At 43.2% G+C, this 20,219-nt stretch overlaps 2 protein-coding genes across 4 annotated transcripts; one reads left to right on the top strand and one right to left on the bottom strand.

Moving 5' to 3' along the window:
• Positions 1–199: 199 nt before the first annotated feature.
• On the top strand, positions 200–11,135 carry LOC121711289. Of its 3 annotated transcripts, none has more exons than XM_042094751.1 (9): positions 200–1,317; positions 5,461–5,647; positions 5,730–5,835; positions 6,803–6,938; positions 7,134–7,320; positions 7,486–7,715; positions 7,808–7,840; positions 9,904–10,030; positions 10,173–11,135. In XM_042094751.1, exons 1-9 carry the CDS (start codon positions 1,246–1,248, stop codon positions 10,643–10,645), a joined length of 1,551 nt encoding a protein of 516 aa, XP_041950685.1. In that variant the 5' UTR covers positions 200–1,245; the 3' UTR covers positions 10,646–11,135. The 3 variants fall into 3 exon arrangements, with proteins under 3 accessions (XP_041950685.1, XP_041950684.1, XP_041950686.1); XM_042094750.1 differs by having other exon boundaries at positions 6,803–6,983; XM_042094752.1 differs by lacking the exons at positions 7,134–7,320; positions 7,486–7,715 and having other exon boundaries at positions 6,803–6,983.
• Positions 11,136–15,399: 4,264 nt separating this feature from the next.
• Positions 15,400–17,446, bottom strand: LOC121711296. The gene is made up of 2 exons (XM_042094762.1): positions 16,896–17,446; positions 15,400–16,572 (listed from the first exon to the last, which is right to left on the bottom strand). Exons 1-2 carry the CDS (start codon positions 17,281–17,283, stop codon positions 15,527–15,529), a joined length of 1,434 nt encoding a protein of 477 aa, XP_041950696.1. The 5' UTR covers positions 17,284–17,446; the 3' UTR covers positions 15,400–15,526.
• Positions 17,447–20,219: the final 2,773 nt, after the last annotated feature.

The raw sequence follows: 20,219 nt of genomic DNA, 5'->3' as shown, positions 1-20,219 counted from the left end.
TAACTATGGTCATATTGTGGTTGTTGCTAGGGTAATTTGAATGCTTGCTATGGTGTTGCTAGGGTAGATATGGTGGTTGCTATTAAAATAACACGGTTGCTATGGTGGTTGTTAGGGTAAGCATGTTGGTTGCTATGGTGGTTGCTAGCTTGACATTATACAAGTGGTTGCTAGGGTAATTAAGATGGTTGCTAGGGTGTTGCTATCGTAATTAAGGTGGTTGCTTGGGTGTTGCTAGGGTACATATGGTGGTTGCTATGCAAAATAACAAAGCAGTGGAATTGCTAATGTTTAGCCATTTTTACATTTTTAGCCAAAAAAAAACTCACTTATGTTGGTCCGATCAGTATGAAATTAGAATATGTTGAACAACGGGACATCACAAACAATCCAGGTTCAGTTTTGAGTCGGTGGATTATTCCCGGAAGGAGATAAATGGTTCAAAGCGTACAAGGTTTCCCATTTCTGGCGCGGTAACGCTAGGAGCTAGAGGGATGGGACCAAGACGCACGGCACTGGCTTGAGGCCCCTGACAACTGTTCCAAAGGTGGGATCTCTGAGACACCCACACAAAAAACTTTGAAGGAAAAACTTTTAAAAAGTTGACCACTCCCACTTCAGAGGTGGAGTTTTGGGTGGTAGCATGACTGAAGTCTGACTGAAATTCAAGTCAGACCTTCTGCACATGACCCTCATGGAGCGTGCAAAGTTGCATCAACAAACTAGCAACCACAACCCTATTCTCAACCAAAATGATTACCCTAGCAACCAGCATAGCAACCACTTTATTTAGCATAGCAACCACCAAATCTCCCCTAGCTAAGTAGCCTAAATCATATATTTTTGGAATGCACTCAGATATATTGTACATTCAAAGATCAACTGGACAGCTGTATCTTACCACCCAGATAGCAGACTTTCTGGCAGCACTTTGGCATACATCTGGCGATTTTGGGCTTTGATATGGCAGACCAAAACTTTTGGCTTCAATGTGGCATGATTATGGGCAGCCATAACAGATAAGAAGGCGCCAGTAGTGTATGGCTGAATTATGGCATATATCTGGTCAACCGTAGCGTTAGATCAAGAGCGGGGACAGCATCTGATGACGCATACAGGCTGTTTGGCATGTTTATGGACAGCCAGAAGATGGGCGAAGAGCGGGACAGAGTCTACCCGTATGTGGGTGAGTTCTGGCATGTTTCTGGCTAACCAAAAGACTCAGCAAAAGACCGGGAATTTTCCATGGAATTTTCAAACTTTCTACTCGAACAAGACCCAGCCGCCCAGTTCGACCAGCGAGCAATCACAGTTGAGGTATGTATGTCTCCATTAATCTTTTAAGTTTTATATTCAGGGAAGTGTATTCAATAACCTTTGTCTAGCAATTGTACAGCTTTTAAACATGTTAAACATATTTACGCGTTATTGATTTACTCGTAGTAACATTGGATTTGCTGTGATTGTACCCTTTAATGTGAGACAGTTAGAAGCTAGCTGCTAACGTTAGTTCCCATGATACTGTTAACGTTAAGATGCTAGTTCCCGCGACGGTATTCCTGCAGTTCTGGTAGGCTGTTATGGTTAATAAGGATTAGATAATAAGAACAAGAATTAGCAAATACCTGCCTAATACGAAACATGTTGTGGTTTAACGAGGTAACGTTAATTGAGCCGATATTAACGGGGAGCTCCCAGTTAAGTTAGCCATCTTGCCAGTTTTGTGGGGTGTGCATTTGTGCCTCTTAACAGACACAAAATGCAATTCAAATTGGCCATTATGTGACAACAAGATGCGTTTTCATCTCATACATTGCGAAGAAATCATTTAAATTCAAAGATTGTACTGTCACCAACCTATTTTCCCAATTTCCCATCGGTCGCTTTACCAAAAGCCTAGAAGACTTGATCACGGAGGTCATAGCAACTTCGCGACTAAACTTGCAGTTTATTTCCCCGCAATGTATGAGTTAAAAACGCATCTTGTTATCACGTAAGGCCCTGTTCATGTTGCACAGAAATTTTAATTGCATTTTGTGTCTGTTAAGAGGCACAAAAGACACTCTAGATCAGTGGTCCCCAAACTTTTTCTTCCGAGGGCCAGCTCACTATGCCTGGCTCTAAGAAAGGGCCAGAGACTCGGAGTATATCAGTAACCTTAAAATAGCTTAGTGCTGTGAACAACAACAGTCCACCTTAGTTGAATATTCCATTACATTTAATCATAGGCTACTGGAATTTAATACCATTGTTAGCTGTGTTTATATTGCCATCACGCCATGTAAAATGTAGCTCAAATGAAATAATACTAATAAAAAAGACTTTAGCATTCCCAAAAGTATTAGCAGGGAGTCCCAAAAGTATATTTTATCTAAAATGTGTGAACTCTGAACTCTGTGTCTTTGCATACACAGCTGAAGTTGGACAAGCAATATCCTACAAATAATTTAATAATCAAACTATGAGAGTTTTATGAAGTGCTGGCAAAAACATCTGAAATGACCACCATTCTAACTTCCACTCACCTGATGAGAACTTTGAAGTGTGAATTTGGATGAACATTTGAACAAGTGAATAAAAAATAGAAATGATTATCCCGGGAAGTCCCAGAAATATGACTTGAATAGAAGTTAGTTAGTTATTAACAATTAATTGATAAACTTTTAGAATACTTTGAGCACTGATGCAGTCAGCATAGGCCTCTTTACATTGTTTGCAGGTAAGCCTACATTTCATTCCGTTTTCAATGGTAAACGCGAAACAGCGCCAAAACAACCACCAGTGGACAAAAATAGTATTACACGTGTACTGTTAAGACTCGCCATAGAGAATGAATGGGGGAAATTACGGAGGTTATAGTTTGGCAATGTCATATATGTTTTGGGGGGCCACCCAAAATGAGGGTTTGGGGACCACTGCTCTAGATCATGCCCCTAAAACGTCGTTTTTGTAACCCCCCCCCCCCCCTTACTGCAGTTAAACTAATCATGGTTTCCGGTTGTTTTCTGTTTTGTTCTTAGTGCATAATGGCATACAGTCAGTGGAGTAATATACGGAAGAAGGCTCTTAAAAAAGTGGATGTCCTGCTTAATTCCTTTGAGCATGAAATGCTCAGCGACTCTGAAATTGAGTTTGCTATAAACAGTGATGATGATGTAGCTGATAGTTCTCAGTTGTGTGCTCTAGACATGCCAAGGGAGGATTTTGAAATGGAAACTGATGACAGTTCTGATGGTGATGATGATGATCATGATAGCGTTTCCCAGTCTGAACAGCCCAGTCTGACAAAGGTGTTGTCAGACTGGGCTGTTCAGTATGCCGTTTCTTTAGTTGCTCTATCGGCACTTCTGTCCATTCTAAGGGTTTACCACCCTTGTCTACCAAAGGATGGTCGATCTTTGTTGAAAACGAAGGTACATTACATGGTGGAAAATTTAGCAGGTGGCTCTTTCTACTATTTTGGAATCATGAATGCACTTAGTAAAACTTTGGAGAAATTGTCAAGCAAAGTCCATGACTCACATCTATTTAAAATACAACTGAACATCGATGGCCTGCCACTTTTCAAAAGCTCCTCTTTGCAGTTTTGGCCCATCTTGGGTATGTTACAGTTAGACCCAATGAGAAGACCTGTTTTGATTGCTTTGTTCTGTGGGAATTCCAAACCAATGTCCTTGACTGAGTACCTGGGTGCTCTTATAAATGAGCTGAGGATGTTGGCAGATGGATTTGTAATAGGTGGGAAGAAGTGTTTTCTTAAAGTCGGTTCAGTTATGTGTGATGCTCCAGCCAGAGCTTACGTTAAAGCCATCAAGTCTCACACAGGGTATTCCGGGTGCGATAAATGCACTCAGTCAGGTATTTACATCAGTCATCGCATGACTTTCCCTGATGTATGCTGCCCGTAGGACTGATGAGCTTTTCAAGGCTGGTAGTGATGAGGACCATCATGTAGGACACTCACCCCTCACAGAATTGGACTTTGGCATGGTCAGTGGTTTCCCCCACGACTACATGCATTTGGTTTGTCTCGGTGTGGTTCGTAAGCTGTTTGACTTGTGGATGGGGACTGCTGGACCTCTACGCTGCCGCATTTCCGCTAGACAGTCCAGTCTTATCTCAGAGAAACTGCTCAGTTTGAAGCCTTATGTGTCTGCAGAGTTTGCAAGAAAGCCAAGGGAACTAAAAGAAAGATTAAGGTGGAAAGCAACTGAACTCAGGCAGTTTTTACTGTACACGGGTCCAGTTGTTTTAAAGAATGTTTTAGCTGCGGAGGTGTATGAAAATTTCATGCTGTTGTCAGTTGCCATACATATTTTGGCAAGCCCCTTGTTATGTCATGTAATGAATGACTTTGCCGGATCTTTACTGTGCGCATTTGTGGAGCATTTCCAAAAATTATATGGTGCCGAGTTTGTTGTCTACAACATTCATGGCTTAGTCCATCTCAATGAAGACGTGAAGATTCATGGTCATTTAGACCTCATATCTGGGTTTCCTTTTGAAAATTACTTGGGTAAATTGAAGAAAATGGTCAGGAAACCTCACAGTCCTTTGGCCCAGGTAATTAGACGTGTGTCGGAAATGACCAGCATCAGTGCTGAGACATTAGAGAAGCATACATTTACAGCAAGGGGGGAACACCAAGAGGGGCCTGTGCTTCTATACCCTACTGCAAAGCAATTTAAACATGTTTTGTATGATGGTGTTGTGATGAAAACGTCACATGGTGACAACTGCTTCAGGATCAACAATGACATTGTCTTAGTTCAAAATATACTTTTATTTGAAGAGGTCTATTATGTAGTGTATTGGGCATACAGCAAAAATGAGTTTTTCTTTACTTATCCACTAAATTCCTCTGAATTGGGCATCCTAGTTGTTTCAAATCTGTCACCAGACCTTCAATGTGCAAGGCTGGACAGAAATGTAAAAAAATATGTCAGGCTTCCACGTGAGGTTGAGGACAACTTTGTTGTTTTCCCTCTTTTACATCTTGAATGATCTGTTAAATTCTATCTATCTTTTCTATCTATCTATATAAAAAATAAAGTTACAGTTTCAGTTACGTGGTTTACATAGTTCAGTTACATGATTACACGGTTTTACCTAAAAAGACATGCCAAAAAGCTTTGTTTGTTGATAGAGGCCCTGAAATGCTGAGAGGTGGTTGTAAATTATTGTTTTCTGTGGCTGCTACTCTTATTGCTGTCTGAGCCTCACTGAGTGAACAGTTTCCATAGTTGATAAAGATGTAGCTTGTCAGCAAACTCTCCAAAGTGCAGTGGTAGGATTTTGATCAGTCAAAGCCTCCTGAGTCTCTTCAAGAAGTTGTCAATGTGCAAGACTTGGTCCCACCACGTTATGTTAGTATACATTTTACACATTAGGTTGGTGTTAATTGTTGTGATGTTATTTACTTCCTATAGAAATCATAAAATGTTTTTTCCGTCATTACAGGAAACTATGTATCACATTGTCAGCTTTGATGATTTTGATGAGGTTGAGGTGGTGCCAGCGACCTGGGTCAATGGGGGAGTCTGTCGGTGGCCCCCTTATAAAGGAGAAGGGTTGCAGAGGGCCATAAAGAACTTTCAGGAGCCAGACAACACCTGGGCCCTGTATAATGTCCGTGTGCTATACACAGGTGAGTGAGTGAATAAGTTATAAACTGATAACTATTAAAAGATCAGTGACATAATGTTAAAATTGAGTTCTGTTTTAAACAGATAATTATCACGAAGCGAGGAAAAGGTTGCCACTCGCAGAGCAACAGACTGATCTTCAGTCAGAGGCAGAGATTGATGCTGGACGACCCCAAAAAAGAACAATCAAGTAAGAAGTTCACAAAACTAAAGTGCTTTTGTTTTTTTGCAAATTGTCTCCCCTTTATTACATTATTTTTTAATTATATTATATTTTATTATGACAATAGTTTCTATTTTTTAAATTGTTGACTGGTGAATACTATGCCAAAACAAATATGTGACCCTGCAAGGCGAAACCAGACGCTTTGGTAAAATTTACAAAATTAAGTCCAGAAGAGGAGAAAATCACCTTTTCAAGTAAATTGTCATGTGCGATAGTGTGAGGGCACAGCTATTATTAGCCTTACGGTAGCGTGACTTTGAAGCGGATTACTGACTATGTCCAGTTACATCAACCGAGTGAGTGTCTTTTTCTGCCCCCTAGTTAATACCTGTGATGGTCATAAGGTGTCACTATAGAATATAATTAATGTATTTCGGGGGAAGGAAGTTCTGTGTACACAGATTGTGTATAGGCCTACTTTTAAAATGCGCGACGTCAATGGAAAACTTCTCCTGGTCCGTAAAATGACGCCAGGATATTTCTAAAAGTTCGTGCTTTTGACCGTTCGTGCCCTGAAAGGCAAGTCTTTCACATTCATATTCGGTTACATCTGCCACGAACGATAGAGAGCTGACACATGGAGTAACGAGTAAAGAGTAATGAGTAAATTTTAGCTCTACCGTAAAACCTTATAGCGCCGTGGACAAAGGGAATGACTGCTAATGTGTTGAATCTTCACCTAAATAAAGTCAGTGTTTAACAGTCAAAAAACGTATGTTTATCCATGAAATTTGTTCACAATATGAAAGTGTAGACTGTATACTGTGGAATTATGCGAAAAAGTGAAATTCGACATTTTAACCTGTATGTTTGTTTATCGTGGATTTTCTCAAAATAGCACTGTGCGCAAAGCGACTGGTTTCGCCTTGCAGGGTCACATATCCACTTTGTCTATTATTGTGGTGTTTTTCTTGTGTATTTGTCTCCAAAGGCGGAATCGGCACTTCGATGTATATGAGAGTGACGATGAAGAGGTGGCACCCAAGAGGAGCATGCTACCAAAGCCCCCTCAGATACCATCACCATCACGTTTCCGGCGATACATTATCAGCCCACAATCGGACCAAGTGGGGTTCTCGGAGATTGGAAACAACGAGATCTCAAATAACCATGTAATAAATGTTCACTCAGTTTCAGTTCTTGATATTATAAGTACATTTAGACCTAGGTTTAATGAGAAATAAATGTTGGATGTTTAAATTAGTTAAATGTAAAGATTCAAAGCATTACTGTTAAGTGAATATTTTTTTACCCATTTCTAGCATGTAACAACCCTTGGGTCAACATTGCGCCAGGCCATTGATGCAGTTAATTTAACTGAGGTACCCAATGGTGAAGTTGACACAGGGCCAGCTTTAAACCAGGGCCAGATTAGGGAGGTTCAAGCAGCTCCAGAGGCCCCAAGACAACGCCTGAAAAATTCATCTGTCTGTGGACAATTATGTGGATGTAAGAATTATTGTATTGCATTGTATTGTTGAATTATTGGAGGCTTCGATAGATAGATAGAGACACTAATTTTCTGCTGTATTGTTGAATTATTGGAGGCTTCGATAGATAGATAGATAGATAGATACACTAATTTTCTGCTTTCTTGTTGAAAATGCTTTACAGCTTTGCTGCATGACATGCTGGTGAAGCAGGAAATAATAATAGAGCAGCAGAAAAATATAGTGAGAATGGTGCAGGATCTACATGATGCCTTTGCCTCTGCTACCGACGGCTCCAATGTTACACAGGGGACAGTGTACAGGCACAGTGCTTATTTTCCATTAAAGGGCCCAGATGATTTAATGGTTCTGGAAAGAGACCTTCAGTCTGTTCTGGAACTGAAGAAGGATTTAGTGAGTTGTTATATTTCATAGAGACAGAGTAAGACAGGTTAATGTAATTGTAGTTGATTTGAAAATCAATGTGGATAATTCTCTACTTTCAGACTCTTTTGCTTGGACTAGCAGGGGGTGCCACCTTAAAGATGAACTGAACTGAAATAATCAACATTGATAATGTGTTGATTATGACAATTAAAAATAAATGGCACTAAAAATGTAATTAAAAAAATCAATACGTAGCCTTTTTTAAGCAACACCAAAATTGCGTTTGTTAGTATTAGAACGCTGCCCGTTTCAATGACGTCATTGGCATGGTAGGACCTGAGAAGTTCTATAAACAACAGCTGCAGCATATTATGTATACACGAAAATTAGTCATTTTAATGGCATGGGTTACACATTTGAGCCCGTGAGGGACAGGCCTGTAGTGTCTTGACTACCACTAGATGGGGGACGATCGGTTTCAGGCTCCAGCTCAACCTTCAGTAGGATCATTTGGGTGAAAATGACTGTGGGCGCTGCCGGAGCATGGACACTGGAATCTATCTGTTGCAAAGCAGTGGCGAAACGTAGGGAAAATGTTCGAGGAAGCCAAAGTGACGGGGAAAATATGTTTATTTATGTATGTGTTTATTTCGGGGCGTATACATTTTGTGCAATGTATAACATAGATACATTTTGTGCGGCACAACATAGGCTACTGTAGGCCTAGCCTACAGGTCATGTAGAAAACTGGACGAGGGGCGCTTGAGACAGCAACACGCACGCTGTCTCTCTGTCTCCCTCCATCCCTCACACACACACATTGCCTACTGTACATCCTCCACACAACTGCATACTCACTCACCACCACTACATTAGGCCTATGCGAAGCTACGGTGCATACAAATAAGCTATATAACACGCATTGTCACGGCAATGTAGGCTAACGCAGTCTGGACTACTGGCACTCGTAACAGCAACTCACACAGGCTCTCCCTCCCTCCCTTAAAACTGTTAAAAACTTCGTCACCCCAAGTTGACCCCAGACACACGGAGGATACACGAGTTTGCCGTTTATTTTAGGCTAACGTTAGTGGAGAGTTTGCAGATTTTTACCTTGTGGATGTTGATATTGCACGAGTCTCTTGGATAGCAGCACTGCGAGTTAAACTCCCTCGCATCAACAATCTGCCCTGAGACGGTGAACAACTGGCTTCAGGGTGAGTAGAAATGGACATTGGATTCTGTTTACAGACCCGCTGTGGTTTAGTCACCAGCTAGTAAACGCATTATTATTGATCTGTGATATCGTCGGAGTCATGGTTTATACTCTCTATGGTCGGAGTGCTAGCTTGTGGAGTTTGACATAAGAGTGTTTCAAAGGTGTTTAGCTGCTAGCCCTTTCCTAGGTTGGATCGTATGGTAGCCTAACACTGGACCTCATCTGAGGCTACTTCGAGATATTATTCCAAAGGGGACAGATAGGCTACTGCACTTAAAACTTTAAAAGATTGAACGAACCTTCCCTGGACTTTGTAATTGCGACCAGTGACTGCATTGGGTGAACGAAGCCGAAGTTGAAACTTAGGCTCTATGGCACATAGACAGTGGGCTCGCCCTTCTACGAATTGAAAAAGACTACAAGCTGCCCCACCGAGTTTGCGATAAAGTAAGCAAGAAAAGGGTTTTTTAAGTCAGGATATGTCGGGTCAATGGCATTTATTCGTCCAACGTTACAGACCAGTTTCCATAATGCACATCTTATCAATAGTTTGAATGTCGTGTGTGTTTCTGCTCATTGACAAAATTGCGTTCAGTATGATTCATGCCCAATTAATTTCCCCTGTTAAAGTGTTCGCCTTTGTTTCACTAGTTTGGTTTTGATTTTTTATGAGATTTAGGCTAGCCTACGATAAACAGCTTATGGCCAATATGTAACTCAGCTAGGCCTAATGTTAATTTCCTCAGCCATGTCAGCTAGCCTCAGACTCATTATCTGCTATGGCTGCTAGTGCTAGTGCAGAGTAGCTTACCATGCCAGTGACGTAGCCGATTGTTGAAATCCAACATGGCGGCGCCCATGTAACAACAACAACACTTTCAACGTACAATTTTATCCCTTTTAATAAATTCAGCCATTTTAATCATTGTACCAATGAGAAGAAATAAAATACATCTGTTATATTACCTTTACTTCAAATTCCAGTTCAGTTCATCTTTAAGAGAAACTGTTTGGAGGGTTTTACAAAGGGTCTTCACCAATGAATTTTCTCAGAAGGTCACCTGGAGGGGGTTGAGTGGAAAGGTGGCCTTTGAAAAACAACTTCTGAAAACCATAGTAATAGGTTGGTTTGACCATTTCATTACTTTTTTTCTCTCTTGCCTAATCCTCTATTACAAAAGTTGTTGTATTTACGCTTCCAAGGTTACTTCTGCATTTAGTAATTCTGTTTGTTTGTTTTGTCTTTGTTCATGCTTTACTATTAGATGCAGTAAGGAGAAACCCTGTGTGCTCTGTTGCTACTGAGGCTGAAATTGAAACTACTATTAAAAAGTGGTTTTACTGGGCTGGGGATAGAAATGGAGGCAGGAAGAGGCGCCTTCACTCACCCAGCAACCCAGCCACCCAGACACAAGGCACCCAGATACACATCCACCAGCTACTCAGTTGCCCAGCTACCCAGCCACCAGCTGCCCAGCTACCCAGTTGCACAGCTACCCAGCCATCCAGCACCCAGCTACCCAGCCACCCAGCACCGGGCTACCTAGCTACCCAGCCACCAGCTGCCCAGCACCCAGCTACCCAGCACCCAGCTGCACAGCTACCCAGCCATCCAGCACCCAGCTACCCAGCCACCAGCTACCCAGCACCCAGCTACCCAGCCACCAGCTACCCAGTTGTACAGCTACACAGCCATCCAGCACCCAGCTACCCAGCCACCCAGCACCGGGCTACCTAGCCGCCCAGCTGCCAGCTACCCAACCACCATCTGCCCAGCTGCTCACCCAGCCTATCAGCCCTCCAGCCACCCAGCTACCCAACACCCGTCCAGCCATCCAGCCGCTTAGCACCCTAGCCACAAGGCACCCAGCCATCCAGCACCCAACCGCCCAGCTACCCAGCCCTCCAGCCACCCAGCGACAAGGCACCCAGTTGCACAGCTGTCCAGCCATCCAGCTACCCAGCCCCCCAACCGCCCAGCTACCCAGCCATCCAGCTACCCAGCCCCCCAACCGCCCAGCTACTCAGCCACAAGGCATCCAGCATCCCAGCCCCCCAGCCACAAGGCACCCCAGCCACCCAGCACCCGACCGCCCAGCACCCAGCTACAAGGCACCCAGCCATCCAGCTACCCAGTTGCACAGCTACCCAGCCATCCAGCACCCAGCCCCCCAACCGCCCAGCTACCCAGCCACAAGGCACCCAGCCATCCAGCTACCCAGCCCCCCAACCGCCCAGCTACCCAGCCACAAGGCACCCAGCCATCCAGCTACCCAGCCCCCCAACTACCCAGCCACAAGGCACCCAGCCATCCAGCTACCCAGCCCCCCAACCGCCCAGCTACCCAGCCACAAGGCACTCAGCCATCCAGCATCCCAGCCACAAGGCACCCCAGCCACCCAGCACCCGACCACCCAGCCACAAGGCACCCAGCCATCCAGCTACCCAGCCCCCCAACTGCCCAGCTACCCAGCCACAAGGCACCCAGCCATCCAGCTACCCAGCCCCCCAACCGCCCAGCTACCCAGCCACAAGGCACCCAGCCATCCAGCATCCCAGCCGCCCAGCCACAAGGCACCCCAGCCACCCAGCATCCGACCGCCCAGCACCCAGCTGCCCAGCCACAAGGCACCCAGCCATCCAGCTACCCAGCCCCCCAACCGCCCAGCTACCCAGCCATCCAGCATCCCAGCCACCCAGCCACCCCAGCCACCCAGCACCCGACCGCCCAGCACCCAGCTGCCCAGCTACCCAGCCACTAGGCACCCAGCCATCCAGCTACCCAGCCACCCAGTTGCACAGCTACCCAGCCATCCAGCGCCCAGCTACCCAGCCACAAGGCACCCAGCCATCCAACACCCCATCACCCAGCCGCTCAGCAACCCAGCCACAAGGCACCCAGCCATCCAGCTTCCCAGCCACCCTTCCCAGCCGCCCAGCCATCCAGCACCCAAAACATATAATAAAGCATAATGAAATGTATTTCATTTTCCTGTGTTTTTTTTACAGATACATACACATAATTGAAGTATATAGTGTATTAAGTATTAAGTATATAGTGAACCTAGACTATAACCATTAAATTACCAGCAATAAAGTCATAATTACCAGCAATAAAGTCATACAGACAGCTGAATAAGTTAAATAAATAAATAATATGCATCATTTTTATGTAAAAGCAAACATGTGGCACAATTATGGTATCATTTAGGGTCAGTTATGGCTACATTTTGGCTGGATTATGGGGATTTAGGATTCTTTTTGGGACTTTTAAGGCTATAGTTTGGAAATCCAAAATTGGTTTTGGGTGAGCTTTGGGTGAGTTTTGGCCTACTTTTGGTAGATTTTGGCATGCCAAATTTGGGCCATTTAGGGCCCATACATCCACCCAGAGCTTTACCAAAATGGCAAGCCAGTTTTGGGCCAAATCTGAGCCATACTAATTTTGCTATCTGGGCATGATATGTGCATCATTGACCACATGGGAGACGTTGTGATTTCTCCTAGTGGCATCCGCCCAGGTCGAACTCCTCTCTCTAAATTTAAAGAGTCGTTTGCTCGTTCTTGCTTGCATCTTACATGAATTCACATTAAGTATTAACACACCTAACACTCACTCTCATCTTTAATGTACTTATCATCATTTATTGGAGAGAATTGGGGGGGGGGGGCCCCAATTCTCTCTAGGATGAGCAAAACCTAGCATACACGACCGTATGTTAAGGTAAAGCATTACACAGAGGCAACCTAATAATAATAATAAAAAAGTAAACCTATTTTTTTTAAAAAACGGCACTAATCATTTCAGAGGTTTTCGATGGATTGACCGTAGGTCGGAAAAGTGGAAAGAAGATTAGCTTCAAGGCTATAACTTTTTTGTTTTGTTTTAGCATGACTGTTTTTGAAGATGATCATGTATGGTAGCTTCAACATTAACACGACTTATTGAGAATGATATTAATAATAATACATAAATAAATGTTTAACTTTGATGACTTTGAAGGCGAAGGAAGTGTGAGAAGAATTTCTGTGTATCTATCATATGAGTTACAAGATTCAGTTCGATGGCTAACGTCACGAAGTTAAGTGTGAGTCTGCGCAGTACTGGGGGGACCAACTGAAAAATCGTTCTATTTGACTCAGTGCCCTCCCATTGAAAACGACGGAGTCTGTTCGTCCATTTCTTTTACTGTCTATGCTTGGTTCACGCGCGAAACCCCGGGTGCCGCCATAACGCTACCAAATGCATTTCATTTCCGCCGGAAGTGGTTTGCGCAGCGTCTGCCGGTGTAAACACAGCGATTTCCATGCTAGCTTGGGATCACAGTTCTACCACTTTGACTGGAGATGGCGTTATTCTCCCCCACCCGAATTCAGTGCAGAACTGGGAGGATAACATGACGACGTGGCCCAGCATAACGTACAGCAAGATTTGCTCCTACTTCGTGCAATCCTTAGCAATAGATGGAAAAGCAATGGACAATCTGAAAGCCTCCGAGGCATATCAATACCTGCACAGCAACAAAGTCGGTTGTGTCATGTCATACAAACATGATCGTTTTGTTTATCTGAAAGCAAATGTAGAGCCTAGCCAGTGTTTGAACAATGCGTGGCATAATGCTTGGGTGCTGGTAACTGAAGCTGGAGAAGTCAAAACTGCGGGATGTACGTGTGTTGCTGGACCAGGGAGATCTTGTTCCCACTCAGCTGCGATCCTGTGGAAGGTAACTAGATTATTTGACCATTGTAGCCTAGGTCTTGTCTTGTTTATTGTTGGTATCCGAACTACATCATAGGCTACTTGGCTAGAGTGCAAAGTGTGTTTGTGCCATGATGATGATAATAATGCATTTTCTTCATAAAGTGCATTTCTGCAAACCCAATGTTCTGTATATTCATTGTAGGCTATGTGTGCAATATATTATATCATATGACATGTTTGCAGTGAACTCATTACAATATCTATGCACTGTTTTTACTATATCTCTCTAGGTAGAAAATGCTGTGAGACAGGGGAAAACCGGGCTTGCCTGCACAGACAGACAGAACCAGTGGAATGCTGGGTCTAAAAGAAATGCTGGTCAGAGGAAGATGAAGTATGTGCGCTTCAAACGACACAACAGGAAGGATCTCTACCAGCCGCCACCAACTTCACAGCCATCCTCTACCACTCCAGAACCGGCACAGAAGGTGACACTCTTTAGGAATCATGAAGAGTGGAGGAAGAACGCACTTGCCTCACCAATGGCAGAACTTTTCAATTGCCCTGGGAGTAGCCTCCTGCAGCTCTGCTTTAATGCTAATACCTCCTCCATCACCGAGCCAACACCATGTCCACGCCTCCATCTCCTAACCCATGATGAGCACCACACACCACTGACTTGTGTAAAATGTAGAATCTTCTATGATGAATACATTAACATGTCCACAGCCCAGCTTGAGGAGATTGAGAAGGTTACAAAAGCACAGAGCAAAGAACAGGTCTGGCATGATGCGCGGAGAGTGCGCATCACAGCGAGCACGGCTAGAAAGGTGCCCATTCGCTCAACCACGGCGCCTGACAAGTTTTTGTCAGAACACTTACACCCATCCTTCCGTGGCAATGCCGCAACCCGTCAAGGAGCGGAGGGGGAGGAACTTGCAAGGGACTATTTGGAAACTCTGGGCAACAGCATTGAAACCAAAGGCTTAGTGGTGTGCGAAAAGGAACCGTGGCTTGCAGCATCTCCCGATGGAGTGATAAACAAAGACATTCTGTTGGAGATCAAATCACCTGTGATGGGAAACAAGTCACTAGCAGAATTTTTGGCAACAAAGAACTGCGAAATCACAACTGTGGCAAACGGAGATAGGGTAGATTACCATATTGCCTGCAATGGTCCAAAAGGCTACTACATGCAGGTACAAATTGGGATGCACTGCACAGGGCTTCAGCACTCCAAGTTGGTGATCTGGAACAAAACTGAGCACCTAGAAATCGAAGTACCCTACGACCAAGAATTTGTCCAGGGCCATATCATAAGGCTGCGCACATTCTACTTTGCCCACATGCTCCCGAAAATTGTTGATGATTTTGTTGAGGGAAGGTTACAGTTCTGCAGTAAATATCGCAGCATTTTAAAAATAATATAAAACTGCCCACAGGAGCCAACAGATGTCCGTTATTTACATAATGCACAATTTACATGATCTCTTTGTGCTGTGCAATATATCAATGTGCCTGTACTGTTTGAGTAAAATAAAGTTTGATGTAATTTCATTTCATTTCATTATTGCACTGAACTACGATCATGAATGATAGGCCTTAGGTTCCTTAGAGGGCTACAATTTCTGTTAACACAGTTTATCATTCATAGTAAGCTCATACTGTACATAAATAACACTGGATTAATTCATTGTTTTGAGGAAACTAAAGAAATGGCTTCAACAAGAAAGATCACATGTTTAATTCTAACAGGTATTTCAAAAGTAAAATACAAAAGCCCACACAATTACATCACTATAAAAATATTCATATATAATATTAAAAAAATACAATGCATGCAGTATTTATTGTGTTTATCTGTATTTAATGAACAACATGGCTGGGTGTTGGTAGACTGGGACATAAGGCAAGATTCTAAACCTCACGAGGCACTCTAATCAGTGGACTCTTCAGGTTAACTAGGCCAGCACAGATGGTTAAGATGTTGTCCAGTTTCGGTGCCATGCTGATGGGAACGGTCTGGGATAAAATCTTAAAGACCTTCAGTCTCTGGATTGCTCTTTCCACGTGTATGCGGACATTGGCTACTCGCCTGGTGCGTGTCGTCTCCTCATTTGTCAACTGATTGCGCCTGTAGGTGAATGCAGGGATGTTCAAACTGACCCTTCTCTCATCAAGCAAGTCTCGAATGGTGAACCCACGGTCCGCCATGACCTCATCACCAGCCCTCAGATAGTCTAGAAACCCACTGTCCATGGTGATAAACTTATCGCTGCTTCTGCCAGCATAGGCGTCAGATATAAACATGATAAGCCCATTAGGGGCCACAGCGACGAGATATTTCACAGTGTTGCGTGATTTGTATTGGCTGAAAGTGTCACTCCTTGAGTCATGGTTTGTGGCTCTCTGCATGGCACTTTCGGCACAGTCAATGATGCAGGTGGTTCGAGGGTAGTTCCTCTGAAACGACAAGGGCATGGTGGCACGAATGGTCTCTCTTGGAAGCCATGGGATCAGGACTTTGAACTGTTCACCCATCACGTCAATCCAGTGACTAATCACAATGCTTGCCATGGATGTAGACACATTGAAGCGGTGAGCAATATCTCCTAATATTAGGTTTAGTTTTAACTTAATCAAGGTCATTAGGATTTGGTCAACAACAGGAAGGGTAATTGATGGCTTACTGAAAGGCAACAACACCGTCACTAGGGTGAAAAATTGAACCATACGCACTCCTGTATACAGCCGGGACCTAGCATCATCAATGACCGTGGTGCTAGTCACAGTAGGACCCATTTCTGCCTCGCACTGTGTGGCCTTGTCTACTTTAACGGACGGTGTTGTTGAACAGTAGGTGTGGTCAACATGTGACGGATCCTCCCATTGGGTCTGGGCATCTCGAAATTTTGGTGTAGCAGGCTCGGCCTCACAGGCAGGCTGACAGGTTTCAGGAGCATCTAATAAGGGGACCAGAAAACATGGATGGAGCCAAATTAATGCAGACATAGTCCTCTCTCTAATAATCACAATGACAAAATTTGTACTACAACATTGCACTCACACGCACACACACAATCATCATCACAACAGCCTGCCACCTTGCATTGTATTTATGATGTAAAAGACATGCACGCACACATATTACACACAATTAATGATGTATCGTGTGCATTATTTGTCCCATCTCCAAAACAATCAACTGCCTTAGCAAAATACCGGTAGCAATGTTCTTCATAATTAACAGTATTTTCAGCTTCATAGCTAAAGTTGCTGAACTTACCCTCAGATTCAAGTCTGCGTTTCTTTATCTGGGGGGAGGCAGTTGTCCGCTGGGTGAGTTGACGCCTCTTTGGCTGGGTAGTGCGATTGTATCCCAACCACAACTCTGGGAAAGGATTATCCTTGGTTGGTTTTTTGTCCACAAAGTGATGGGAACAAACAAAAACGTTGCGTGGTGGTTTCTTTACATTCAATGCCTTCAGCCAGGTCCTTGATTCCAAGTCGCTATCAGGCTTGCGAAAAAATGTGAACAATGGAGCGCATGGACATTGCCTCTTCGTAGCTGGTTTGTGGTCGTAGCACTCTCTATCTAACCACTCGTTCAGGTGCTTTCTCGAGTTTTTACAACCAACTACAGCACACGTCGTTCCCGAACCACTTTTCTTCATGTTGTAGCAGCTAATGGTTATATCCTCTTTGTCACAGCGATATCAGTGCTTCGTCGGCACAAAGGAGCAAGCTAGCAAAACAAACCCAGCCCGCCAGAACGGAAGTGGATTGCATTCGACGGAAGAAGTTCAGGATGTAGAGCGGAAACGGCTCAATAACTTGTGTATATAGCTAAGCCTATAGGCCTACATAAGGCCATCCTTAAAAATATTTTCGTTTGCCGTAACCCGACCGACCCTGTCAATTTAGAACCGACCCAAATATTTATTTTTTCCCCCTTTTAGTCCGACCGACTTGCCGGTTGTAAACTTGCGTTAATACCGACCGATTGTTTTTTTTTTACTCTAAACAACCAATACAAATGCAATAAAATAATATTTCTTTTAGTAGGCCCAAGTATTGTGAATATAAATTGCCTACATGCAAACGTGGCTCACTTAAAAAAAAAAACCTGTGGCGTCATCTCTACACCATTGGTTTTACGCATGTCACATGGCCTACGCTTCGTTTCATTCACACAAACTGATGACGCTTTTACTTGGCACGAAGTTCTGGAAGAACTGTGGCCAGATCTTTTCTCATCCCTTCTCGCCCTAGTCTAACGGTGACCGTGTCGGAGTATTGAAATTGGTTGTGGTCTATTCAGCATTTCTCAAAATATGGGTCCGCAACATGGAGACTGCTGGTCCGCGGAGTCGTGGAGTGAAATTAGGCCCGGTGCTTCATCTGATAATTTGCTGCGCAGTTGATCAAGAAACCGCGGATCGACGAAAAAAGAAAACAAACGTTTCTGCTATCGATGTCATTAAACATGGAGCCCTACAATTAAGTGGTGGTATGAGCATTCATTCAATGCGCGTCTGCGCGAGAGAAACTGAAACTAATCGATAACGTTGGTATCAAAGCTCCGCTTAAACCTGTTGGAAGGCTATTTATTTATTTAACGAAACTTAATAGAACGACGTTGTTTTTTGGAACTTCCTTAGAAACAGAACAGAGACTGTATAATACACTGTATAGCATTGAGTATTGTATAGTCAAATTTCAATATAACGTGGCCAAGATCTATTGTAGCCTTCTTTCTGGGTACATGTAGATGAGCCCTATGACCCAAAAGTCTGCCATGACCGGGCCTCAGGTCAAAGAAGTTTGAGAAAGGCTGGTCTATATAACCTGCATCAGAATGAGGTTTGCAATGGTGCGCCTGAAGGCACGGGTTGAAGACCCAGTCAGTTACGTCACGATATGCACATTTGTGTAAATTCATTCCTACGTAATCACCATGACCAAAATTGTACTTTTTTTTTTACTTTGAATCTTGAAAAAAAAAATATTGACCTACCTACCGACCCATTTTTAATTTTTTTTGGCTGTTACTGCAAACAAAAATATTTTTAAGGATGGCCTAACATTGGTGAAACCTGTGGAAACATAAAAAGAGCCAATAGCCTAGGCTAGTATTTGAATTTGTTTTTAATTGGTTAGTATTGTTTTTACATTCTATTATTTCATATTTTTAGTTCAATAAATGTAGTTTCATCTGAGAACCCTGATACTATCTTAATGAAACTAGGATTTGAGACACTATGAGGAAAAGTGTATGTGTGCATGTGACTCATTTGTACAGGCCTACTGTAGTGTTGATGATACCTAGCTTGTTCTGGTAGGTTACCGCTCTGTAGTTCTTCTGTGGTAGTATGTTTTTTCATAGTATGCTCGATTGCTCAGGTTTCACATATCTCTAAGCAATTGTGTTGATTTGACACTGACTACCATAGACTATAATGGAAACTTGGTTATGTTTATACAAGAGGGTTGGGTCTTACCTCCAGGTCTTATGAAATCTAAAAATAAACCAAATCAATATTTCATGAAATAGGCAATAGGCTTCTTGTAAAGGTATTACTTTTACTAGTAATTAGAATGGTATTTCAGTGCACTTAACTTCTAGCTTCTGAGAGTGGATCAAAACAGTTCTCTTTTGGATAGTAACAATGAGATATTCTGTAGCCTACTAATTGTCAGTTTGTCGCATGTTTAGACCTTGTTTGTGTGTTGCACAACACATGTTGCACTTGGCGATCATGATGGGGATTGATATGGTAGTGGACCATGATGGTCATAGAAGAAGTGAAGGAGCAGTACCCCCCAATTATGGTGGGGTAATTCGCACTCTGGCCTGAACACCATCCGTATGGACCACAGAGCGGTAGCACAAAACCGATACGTCTTACAAGGCGAAAACGCAGAAAGGCTAGATTCAGCGCTAGCTATCAAGGTAATCTGTTTGACCTAGAAAATATGACTAGACAAATTAGGAAAGAAACTGATCAGGAATTGAATCGTAATGTTAAACCAGTGGCCTTGCAACCTACTCTTGAATTAAGTTCACCTGAAAGTGTGGAAGTGGATGAATGTGCTGTAACAGATGATGAACAATGTGCTGGATTACTTGGCCAGATTGCAGGGCCCTGACCTCAGAAATACTTGATGATTATTGAATGTGAATAAAAGAATGGAAAATGAGCCATAACTGCAAACAATGACCTTATAACAAATAGTAATGTGTGATGAATGAAATGTATCAAGTACTTTAGTAGTAACTTGGTAAAGTTTAGGGAATTATGTAGACTTAACTGTAGCCTATGTCTTAATTCTGTGAAATGTGTAAGGTGCCTTAAACTGTTTAAATGATTGTATCCATATTACATTGTGAGATAAGGGTTAATGTAATAAATGTTTGTAACCTGTTAAAATGCAACCGATCTCTCTTGATGACTGTAAAAGTGTGCGTTGTTAAATGTAATGTCTCACATTCAGGCTTGGAATTTCACCATTCTGGGGGCAAGGCCACTTGGCCTTCAGTTGGGCATATTTGGTGGGGGGCACAAAGGCCACATGTCAGGGCACCAAGGCCAAAGTTAACTATACAGTA

The sequence above is a fragment of the Alosa sapidissima genome, chromosome 6 (assembly GCF_018492685.1).
Source record: "Alosa sapidissima isolate fAloSap1 chromosome 6, fAloSap1.pri, whole genome shotgun sequence".
Classification (NCBI taxonomy): domain Eukaryota; kingdom Metazoa; phylum Chordata; class Actinopteri; order Clupeiformes; family Clupeidae; genus Alosa; species Alosa sapidissima.
Note: the sequence above shows the minus strand (reverse complement) of the source record. Positions and strands in the feature narration are given on the sequence as shown.

Bases quoted from the DNA above. Each gene is read 5' to 3' on its own strand.
- LOC121711296 (XM_042094762.1), bottom strand. From the start codon at position 17,283: ATGAAGAAAAGTGGTTCGGGAACGACGTGTGCTGTAGTTGGTTGTAAA. The intron at 16,573-16,895 runs GTAAGTTCAGCA...TCCCCTTATTAG, and splicing joins ACGCAGACTTGAATCTGAGG to ATGCTCCTGAAACCTGTCAG.
- LOC121711289 (XM_042094750.1), top strand. From the start codon at position 1,246: ATGGAATTTTCAAACTTTCTACTCGAACAAGACCCAGCCGCCCAGTTC. The intron at 6,984-7,133 runs GTAATAAATGTT...ACCCATTTCTAG, and splicing joins ACGAGATCTCAAATAACCAT to CATGTAACAACCCTTGGGTC. The intron at 7,841-9,903 runs TTAAAGATGAAC...TTCAGTTCATCT, and splicing joins GACTAGCAGGGGGTGCCACC to TTAAGAGAAACTGTTTGGAG.